Source organism: Triticum dicoccoides, chromosome 4B (genome assembly GCF_002162155.2).
Source record: "Triticum dicoccoides isolate Atlit2015 ecotype Zavitan chromosome 4B, WEW_v2.0, whole genome shotgun sequence".
In the NCBI taxonomy this organism is placed as follows: Eukaryota; Viridiplantae; Streptophyta; class Magnoliopsida; order Poales; family Poaceae; genus Triticum; species Triticum dicoccoides.
In genome coordinates this window covers 667,846,066-667,856,448 of record NC_041387.1, presented here as the reverse complement: position 1 = coordinate 667,856,448, position 10,383 = coordinate 667,846,066, and the positions used below count along the sequence as shown (strand labels likewise).

At 43.9% G+C, this 10,383-nt stretch overlaps 1 protein-coding gene across 1 annotated transcript; it reads right to left on the bottom strand.

Moving 5' to 3' along the window:
• Nucleotides 1–7,556: 7,556 nt before the first annotated feature.
• Nucleotides 7,557–10,065, bottom strand: LOC119294277 (flavin-containing monooxygenase FMO GS-OX-like 2). The gene is made up of 7 exons (XM_037572489.1): nt 9,505–10,065; nt 9,306–9,376; nt 9,076–9,231; nt 8,512–8,594; nt 8,241–8,379; nt 7,977–8,153; nt 7,557–7,826 (listed from the first exon to the last, which is right to left on the bottom strand). Exons 1-7 carry the CDS (start codon nt 10,031–10,033, stop codon nt 7,647–7,649), a joined length of 1,335 nt encoding a protein of 444 aa, XP_037428386.1. The 5' UTR covers nt 10,034–10,065; the 3' UTR covers nt 7,557–7,646.
• Between the last annotated feature and the right edge of the window lie 318 nt (nt 10,066–10,383).

Genomic DNA, 10,383 nt, shown 5'->3' with positions numbered 1-10,383 from the left:
ATCACTACCACCAAGCTACAAGAGCTTCGTGATGAACTATAATATGCAAGGGATGAACAAAACTATTCCCGAGCTCTTCGCAATGCTATAAGCTGCGGAGGTAGAAATCAAAAAGGAGCATCAAGTGTTGATGGTTAACAAGACCACCAGTTTCAAGAAAAAGGGCAAAGGGAAGAAGAAGGGGAACTTCAAAAAGAACGGCAAGCAAGTTGCTGCTCAAGAGAAGAAACCCAAGTCTGGACCTAAGCCTGAAACTAAGTGCTTCTAGTGCAAGCAGACTGGACACTGGAAGCGGAATTGCCCCAAGTATTTGGTGGATAAGAAGGATGGCAAAGTGAACAAAGGTATATGTGATATACATGTTATTGATGTGTACCTTACTAATGCTCGTAGTAGCACCTGGGTATTTGATACTGGTTCTATTGCTAATATTTGCAACTCGAAACAGGGACTACGAATTAAACGAAGATTAGCTAAGGACGAGGTGACGATGCGCGTGGGAAATGGTTCCAAAGTCGATGTGATCGCAGTCGGCACGCTACCTCTACATCTACCATCGGGATTAGTTTCAGACCTAAGTAATTGTTATTTGGTGCCAGCGTTGAGCATGAACATTATATCTGGATCTTGTTTGATGCGAGACGGTTATTCATTTAAATCAGAGAATAATGGTTGTTCTATTTATATGAGTAATATCTTTTATGGTCATGCACCCTTGAAGAGTGGTCTATTTTTCTTAAATCTCGATAGTAGTGATACACATATTCATAGTGTTGAAACCAAAAGATGCAGAGTTGATAACGATAGTGCAACTTATTTGTGGCACTGCCGTTTAGGTCATATCGGTGTAAAGCGCATGAAGAAACTCCATACTGATGGGCTTTTGGAATCACTTGATTATGAATCACTTGGTACTTGCGAACCGTGCCTCATGGGCAAGATGACTAAAACGCCGTTCTCCGGAACTATGGAGCGAGCAACTGATTTGTTGGAGATCATACATACTGATGTTTGTGGTCCAATGAATGTTGAGGCTCGCGGCGGGTATCGTTATTTTCTCACCTTCACAGATGATTTGAGCAGATATGGGTATATCTACTTAATGAAACACAAGTCTGAAACATTTGAAAAGTTCAAAGAATTTCAGAGTGAAGTGGAAAATCATCGTAACAAGAAAATAAAGTTTCTACAATCTGATCGTGGAGGAGAATATTTGAGTTACGAGTTTGGTCTACACTTGAAACAATACGGAATAGTTTCGCAACTCACGCCACCCGGAACACCACAATGAAATGGTATGTCCGAACGTCGTAATCGTACTTTACTAGATATGGTGCGATCTATGATGTCTCTTACAGATTTAACGCTATCGTTTTGGGGTTATGCTTTAGAGACGGCCGCATTCACGTTAAATAGGGCACCATCAAAATCCGTTGAGACGACACCTTATGAACTGTGGTTTGGCAAGAAACCAAAGTTGTCGTTTCTTAAAGTTTGGGGCTGCGATGCTTATGTAAAGAAACTTCAACCAGATAAGCTCGGACCCAAATCGGAGAAATGTGTCTTCATAGGATACCCAAAGGAGACTATTGGGTACACCTTCTATCACAGATCTGAGGGCAAACTTTTCGTTGCTAAATTCGGATCCTTTCTAGAGAAGGAGTTTCTCTCGAAAGAAGTGAGTGGGAGGAAAGTAGAACTTGATGAGATAACTGTATCTACTCCCTTGTTGGAAAGTAGTTCATCACAAGAACCAGTTCCTGTGACAACTACACCAACTAGTGAGGAAGCTAATGATATTGATCATGAAACTTCAGATCAAGTTTCTACTGAACCTCGCAGGTCTACCAGAATAAGATCCACACCAGAGTGGTACGGTAATCCTATTCTGGAAGTCATGTTACTTGACCACGATGAACCTACGAACTATGAGGAAGCGATGATGAGCCCAGATTCCGCAAAATGGCTAGAGGCCATGAAATCTGAGATGGGATCCATGTACGAAAACAAAGTATGGACTTTGGTTGACTTGCCCGATGATCGGCAAGCCATTGAGAATAAATGGATTTTTAAGAAAAAGACTGACGCTGATGGTAATATAACTGTCTATAAAGCTCGACTTGTTGCGAAAGGTTTTCGACAAGTTCAAGGGGTTGACTACGATGAGACTTTCTCACCCGTAGCGATGCTTAAGTCTGTCCGAATCATGTTAGCTATTGCTGCATTTCACGATTATGAAATTTGGAAAATGGATGTCAAAACTGCATTCTTGAATGGATTTCTGGAAGAAGAGTCGTATATAATGCAACCAGAAGGTTTTGTTGATCCAAAAGGCGCTAACAAAGTGTGCAAACTCCAGCGATCTATTTATGGGCTGGTGCAAGCATCTCGGAGTTGGAATAAATGTTTTGATAGTGTGATCAAAGCATATGGTTTTATACAGACTTTTGAAGAAGTCTGTATTTACAAGAAAGTGAGTGGGAGCTCTGTAGCATTTCTGATTTTATATGTAGATGACATATTATTAATTGGAAATGATATAGAATTTCTGGATAGCATAAAGGGATACTTGAATAAAAGTTTTTCAATGAAAGACCTCGGTGAAGCTGCTTACATATTAGGCATCAAGATCTATAGAGATAGATCAAGACGCTTAATAGGACTTTCACAAAGCACATACCTTGACAAAATTTTGAAAAGGTTCAAAATGGATCAGGCAAAGAAAGGTTTCTTGCCTGTGCTACAAGGTGTGAAGTTGAGTCAAACTCAATGCCCGACCACAGCAGAAGATAGAGAGAAAATGAAAGATGTTCCCTATGCTTCAGCCATAGGCTCTATCATGTATGCAATGCTGTGTACCAGACCTGACGTATGCTTAGCAATAAGCTTGGCAGGAAGGTACCAAAGTAATCCAGGAGTGGATCACTGGATAGCGGTCAAGAACATCCTGAAATACCTGAAAAGGACTAAGGATATGTTTCTCGTATATGGAGGTGACAAAGAGCTAGTCGTAAAAGGTTACGTCAATGCAAGCTTTGACACTGATCCGGACGATTCTAAATCGCAAACCGGATACGTGTTTATATTAAACGGTGGAGCTGTAAGTTGGTGCAGTTCTAAACAAAGCATCGTGGCTGGATCTACATGTGAAGCGGACTACATAGCTGCTTCTGAAGCAGCAAATGAAGGAGTCTGGATGAAGGAGTTCATTACCGATCTAGGTGTCATACCTAGTGCATCGGGACCAATGAAGATCTTCTGTGACAATACTGGTGCAATTGCTTTGGCAAAGGAATCCAGATTTCACAAGAGGACCAAGCACATCAAGAGACGCTTCAATTCCATTCGGGACCAAGTCCAAGTGGGAGACATAGAGATTTGCAAAATACATACGGATCTGAATGTTGCAGACCCGTTGACTAAGCCTCTCTCACGAGCAAAACATGATCAACACCAAAACTCCATGGGTGTTAGAATCATTACTATGTAATCTAGATTATTGACTCTAGTGCAAGTGGGAGACTGATGGAAATATGCCCTATAGGCAATAATAAAGTTATTATTTATTTCCTCATATCATGATAAATGTTTATTATTCATGCTAGAATTGTATTAACCGGAAACATGATACATGTGTGAATACATAGACAAACATATAGTCACTAGTATGCCTCTACTTGACTAGCTCATTAATCAAAGATGGTTATCTTTCCTAACCATAGACATGTGTTGTCATTTGATTAATGGGATCACATCATTAGAAGAATGATGTGATTGACATGACCCATCCCGTTAGCTTAGCACTTGATCGTTTAGTATTCTGCTATTGCTTTCTTCATGACTTATACATGTTCCTGCAACTATGAGAAATATGCAACTCCCGTTTACCGGAAGAACACTTTGGGTACTACCAAACGTCACAACGTAACTGGGTGATTATAAAGGAGTACTACAGGTGTCTCCGAAGGTACATGTTGAGTTGGCGTATTTCGAGATTAGGTTTTGTCACTCCGATTGTCGAAGATGTATCTCTGGGCCCTCTCGGTAATACTCATCACTTAAGCCTTGCAAGCATTATAACTAATAAGTTAGTTATGAGATGACGTATTACAGAACGAGTAAAGAGACTTGCCGGTAACGAGATTGAACTAGGTATTGGATACCGACGATCAAATCTCGGGCAAGTAACATACCGATGACAAAGGGAATAACGTATGTTGTTATGCGGTTTGACCGATAAAGATCTTCGTAGAATATGTAGGAAACAATATGGGCATCCAGGTCCCGCTATTGGTTATTGAACGAGAATGGTTTTAGGTCATGTCTACATAGTTCTCAAACCCATAGGGTCCGCACACTTAACGTTTCGATGACAGTTTTATTATGAGTTTACAAAGTTTTGATGTACCGAAGTTTGTTCTGAGTCCCGGATGTGATCACGGACATGACGAGGAGTCTCGGAATGGTCGAGACATAAAGATTGATATATTGGAAGCCTATGTTTGGACATCGGAATGGTTCCGGGTGAAATCGGCATTTTACCGGAGTACCGGGAGGTTACCGGAACCCCCCCGGGGGTTAATGGGCCTACGTGGGCCACGAGGGAGAAGAGAGAAGGAGCCAGGAGGGGGCCGCGCGCCCCTCCCCCTACTAGTCCGAATAGGACAAGGGAAGGGGGTGGCGCCCCCCCTTTCCTTCCCCTCTTCCTCCTCTTCCCCCCTTCTCCTATTCCAACTAGGAAAGAAGGGAGTCCTACTCCCGGTGGGAGTAGGACTCCCCCCTTGGCGCGCCCTCCTTGGCCGGCCGCCTCCTCCCCCCTGGCTCCTTTATATACGGGGGCGGGGGGGGGGCACCCTAGACACACAAGTTGATCTACGGATCGTTCCTTAGCCGTGTGCAGAGCCCCCCTCCACCATATTCCACCTCGGTCATATCGTCACAGAGTTTAGGCGAATCCCTGCGCCGGTAGAACATCGTCATCGTCACCACGCCGTCGTGCTGACAGAACTCATCCCCGAAGCTTTTCTGGATCGGAGCCCGGGGATCGTCATCGAGCTGAACGTGTGCTGAACTCGGAGGTGCCGTACGTTCGGTACTTGGATCGGTCGAATCGTGAAGACGTACGACTACATCAACCGCGTTGTGCTAACGCTTCCGCTTACGGTCTACGAGGGTACGTGGACAACACTCTCCCCTCTCGTTGCTATATCATCACCATGATCTTGCGTGTGCGTAGGAAATTTTTTGAAATTACTGCGTTCCCCAACAAAAACTACTTCAGTCACTTGATGATTCCTTCGACTCCATAATTGCAACCATAAAGGAGAGACAACTGACTATGAGAATCTTCAAATAATCTAAGTTATGAAATTGCTGAACATTCATGAAGATTTGGAAAAGGAAGGAGGTCAAGATGATTCTACCTCGAAATAAGGAGACATACTATCAGACTATGGTAGCTCGAATGAAGAATAATACAAGAATCAATGCCATCACGAGAGATGTAGAAGTTCTCACAGAACGCATCAATGCCCTCAGACGTCATAATCTGTGCTTAACAAGTTCTCCAGAAGACGACTACCTCCACTTGATATCTCTTACTTCAAATGCAAAAGCTTCGGTCACTACACTATTGATTTTCCAACATGTGAAATGGATGTCAAACCAAGTAGAAGATGGAAATCTGTCAATTGTATAGGATTTGCGCGAGTAAGTCGTCATACTAAGCTGACGAAGAAGAATGGAAACCCCAACACTCCCTCTTCATTGAGACCAGTCACTGACTTCAATTCACATGCCATGATCGAATCCAACATGAAGAGAATGTCTAAACTAGCTAGTGTTTACGCTGGAATGACAATGGACTCTGGAGATGAAATATCCGAGTCAAAATCTGATGACGAAGAATTCCTAAATAGAACATAATGAGGCCCTAAGATGACCCCCAAAGTATATAGGAATGTTCCAGAATTATTCAGAACCTCCCAAAATTATTCTAGGGACACCATTGGCTATTCCCATGGCAAGGCCCAACTGGGGGAAGCCACATGGGCCCTAGGGGCCCAATATTGCGGCGTCTCCCTTAGCCTTGGTGGGCAAACCACTAGTTGGTGCCCTGGGGTTTGGGGAGGGGGTGCACCACTTGGAGGTTGCCCTGGATGGGGCGCCCCCCTTGGGGATGCTACCCCTCTCTCCGAGCTGTCCCCTTTCTAGCTTATTATAGATAGAGGGAGAGAAGGAAGCCCCAAGCACACAAGTTCTACATTCTCGTGGATGCACCTCTCCCTCTCTCGCATTCTCCACCATAGTTGCTCCTCCCCCCTACCCCTCCTACTATGATATCATCAAGCTCTGGACGGCGAAGCGCTACCGGATCACAGGTGTCGTATGCGGGCAATCCATAGTGGGGTCATGCGTTCAATTCTTGTGCGAGGGAACTGTTCGTCGGATAGTTCGAGGAACATTAGGGGCGATCTTCACCTACTCTTCTTCCATTGCAACTCGAAGATGGTAATTATTAGATCTAACCTTGTATGCATCTTCATAATGATCATGGAAACGTGATCCGTAGGACGACAATTTTTATTTTCTATTACGTGTCCCACCATTGGCATCATCAGCAATCTATGAGCAGGTGCAGGTTAGGATCTAGAACACATGTGTTGTGTGGGTATTGCACAGAAGTGTTCCGTAATAGATTAGATTTATTGCTAAAAAAATTGGTAGTAGATTAGATATATTACTTAATAAAATTTGTGCAAGTAGAAGATAAGATCTATTGTCAGTAGATGCAATCTTTTAATTGATGGTTTTGCTTGCCTCAAAAAATTGTGTCTTTTCTGTTCGACGGCATGGTGGGACTTTGGTACAAAAGTTCTAGCTATCGGCGATTCTGGCTATCAACGATTTTCTATCTCAGTTCTTTGGGTTACACCTTAATCATGAAAGCTGAATTTAGCAAACGAAAGGGCATGTAGATTTGATCTACATTGGGGTCATGAGTATGGCGAAGTTTATTTGGTATTTATTTGGCATTGTAACTATTATATATTCAAATATAAATTTGGTAGAACTTTACAAAGTAGTATAACTTAAGAAAAAAAACATGTGAGTTATATTGAGACAGAGCGAGTAGTGCTCAGCCCTCACGATGATTGAAAATATTTATCTGCAGCTGACTAACAAATTTCTACATGCCTTCTAATCAATTGTTTCCCGTTATAGCTACACAATCTTTTGATCTTTTTTATTTATTTATTTTTCAGTCATGACTTATGTTGCATACCTATTGAATTGTTAAAAGGTTACAACCAGTAATTCGAACAATTAGAATAATATGCAAGGTGTGGAAGATAACACATGGTTCTTTACTTAGTTTGTTATTTTATTTTAGAGGCAACTTTAGTTTGCAACCAATCAATCATTTATTTGCGTTCACACACTTCTCAAATTTTGCATAATTTGAGTAGATTGTGGATAATAGGTTTCTAGTTACCACTTTTGCTCTTAATACGCTGTCATTCATGGCCACTACATACTGACTATAAGAGTGGGAATGCGTGAGGCGAGGAGGTAGAATGGAGACCTTGCCATTTTAGCAACAATACAGATAGATGGGAGTACGATAATTCTCTATCGGAAACCAGTCAAAAATACTTGGTGAATTCCTGGTGCGCTTGTGGTAGCAAGTGGCTGTCGTCCCATTCGTCCCGGTAGTTCCCCGGGCGATTCACCACATTCTTCCTCGCCGCAATGTACATCGCTTTCCTCCACCCGCCTATACCCTCTTGCCCGCATTGCTCCGCGAGCCAATCGTCATACTCATACTAAATGCACAAAACAAAATAAGAATAAAGTACTTGGCCATCGACCATGGCCTATTTATCTTGGAGTATAATATGTATTGAATGAATGAATGAACGCATGTACATATACGTATAACATATACATACATACATACATACATACATACATACCGTAGTGCCTCCTCCAAGGTCATGAGTGTATCTTTTGGGGCAACCGCGAGCTTCCAACTCTGAGTAAAATACAACCACATCCCGCATCATCTCCTCTTGTGATGGCCGCTCGATCCTTCCTGACAGAACTCCGGCAACCCAGTTGCTTTGGAGTTGGAACACAGAGAAAAGGATACCCTAGAAAAAGATCTCAGTATGCAACAATTGAATTATCTTTTGCATATCTGTAAAGGTGTGTGTTATGTAGTGGCGTCATTTGCTGACCTTAAAGGGCAATCCGATGAATGAGATGTGAGGAGCCAAGTGCGGCGGGAAGACATGCTTGTATAGCTGGCCCACACGATTGTCGTCAACAGAGATAACAGAGTTGTCGTCACTGAGGAATGGATAGTTGTACTTGTATCTATTATAGTAAACCAACATAGTTAAGATTTAAGACCATCAGAGGAGGCGACTCGATTTACATGAGATGTTTGAACGAGCAACTTAACTCTAATTTGAAAAGATGTATATAGCCATGTATGTAGGTACATACCCTGTGCAGTGGATGATGACATCCGCCTTCACCCGAGTGCCGTCCTGGAACACCACGCCGCCATCTTCCTCAGCACGCTCGATCTGCAGTCATTTCATGCATTTCAGTTTTGAAGCATCAGTCCATCATGGTAATTTGTTTCTTTGCAATTATGCATATATTATGGGTGTGGGCGTGTGTCTAGGCCTCAGCTGAGTGAGATATAAAACAGTCATACATCACCCTCTGGTATTCATTGTTTCTATTTTCTATTTTATTCTTTTTTCACTTCTATTCTACTCATTGGTTATTGTCCTGTTTTTCTCGAAATGATAACTATGAAAAAATCAATGAAAAAGAAGATAAAATAGTAAACGAAAAGTCAAATCCTAGTGAGAATTAGTTAATATGAATATAGCGGAAACATATGTTAATTCTCATCCTAGTGAATTCACGTAAAATAATAATATAGCGGAAACATATGTTCAGAGAGATTTAGTTAATTCTCATCCTAGTGAGAATTAGAAAAACTGATATATAGTACAAGATTGTAAAGATCAATTTGCAAAGGGCAGGGTGCTTTACCACCGGATGAAACGACAGGTTGTCACAGCGGGCAGTCTCACACGTGGAATCAGCTGAAGGTAGCGAGCGATCGGCAACATGGACCTCTCTGGCGACCCCAGCAATTTCCCTCGAAATGTCAAATCCGCTGCTCCGGTATCCTACTACCACCACAACCTAATTAAGTCACCAATATTAGTATCCCATGTGAACTGAAGGTGGTCGATGATGAGTTGATGACAATGGCGCACCTGCCCGTGAAATGGGTCTGGGACACGGTAGCTGTGGCTGTGCATCTGCTTCCCTGGCCAGCCATCTATGCCTGCAACAAGTGATCATTGAGCTCAGCTCACTCTATCCATGACCATGCCAAATAACCACACCCAACTAACTACACCCTATGTTTCTCAATATAAGACGTTTTGGCAGTTTAATTGGATGGTTAAATACCGGCGATGTCGGCGAGGCGGGGCTCGGTGAAGTGGCCGTTGCAGACAACCACGGAGTCGAACACCTCCTCCTCTACCCCGTTACCGACGCCGGCGACCTTTCTCGAGCAGTACGAGACACTCCATCCCGCTACGCCCGCGTTATGGACCCTGCGGCGGACGCTGACCACCTCCGTCTGGAGCCGGACCAGCTCATGGAGATCGAACCGCAGCGCGAACGCTTCGAGGTACCGGAGCACCTCCCCGTGCCCCGGGAACCTGCGCGGGTCGCCCTCGGTGCCAGCAACGAAGGGGAAATCGAGAAAGCCCATGCACTCGCGGGAGCTGTTGACGCGGAGAGAGGCGTAGACGCTGGAGTGGGCGTCAACGCCGGCGTCGTAGCGCCAGGTGCCGCCAATGGCCGCGGCGCGCTCTAAGACGACGGGAACGTGGCCTTCGCGCCTCAGCTCACGCGCCGCCACCAGGCCGGCAGCTCCTGCGCCTATCACGGCAACGCGGCGCGATGACATCGGAGGAGGACGAGCCAGCATCGAGGAAAGTCTCCAAGCTAGTTTCTCATCGTTGCGTCTGTTGTTTTCTTTGTGTGGAGCAGTTGCTCGAGCTGGCCATTTTTCTAGTCGTGAATCAGTTCTTTTGTACTAGTCGCTGTCGGAACGCAGCCGCCTCACATGACTAACCAAAGCGTCAAAAACTGAGTAAATTGCTCAAGACCCCCACATTTATGGCTAGTGTACTTCAAAACCACCGCTTTTACTAAAAATCACAAATAACCACCGCTTGCGCGGTAGGTGAGTAACAAAATGCACTAAACAAGCTGCCAGCCGCGACTAACAACAAAACTCACAAGTTTGACCCACACGTCAGGGTGACATGGCAGGCC

What these genes read in the sequence shown, in the direction of transcription:
- LOC119294277 (XM_037572489.1), bottom strand. Translation starts at nt 10,033, where the DNA reads ATGCTGGCTCGTCCTCCTCCGATGTCATCGCGCCGCGTTGCCGTGATA. An exon ending in CCGCCTCGCCGACATCGCCG is followed by an intron (nt 9,377 to 9,504) that starts GTATTTAACCAT and finishes CACTTGTTGCAG; the next exon opens with GCATAGATGGCTGGCCAGGG. An exon ending in TCATCGGATTGCCCTTTAAG is followed by an intron (nt 8,154 to 8,240) that starts GTCAGCAAATGA and finishes ATCTTTTTCTAG; the next exon opens with GGTATCCTTTTCTCTGTGTT.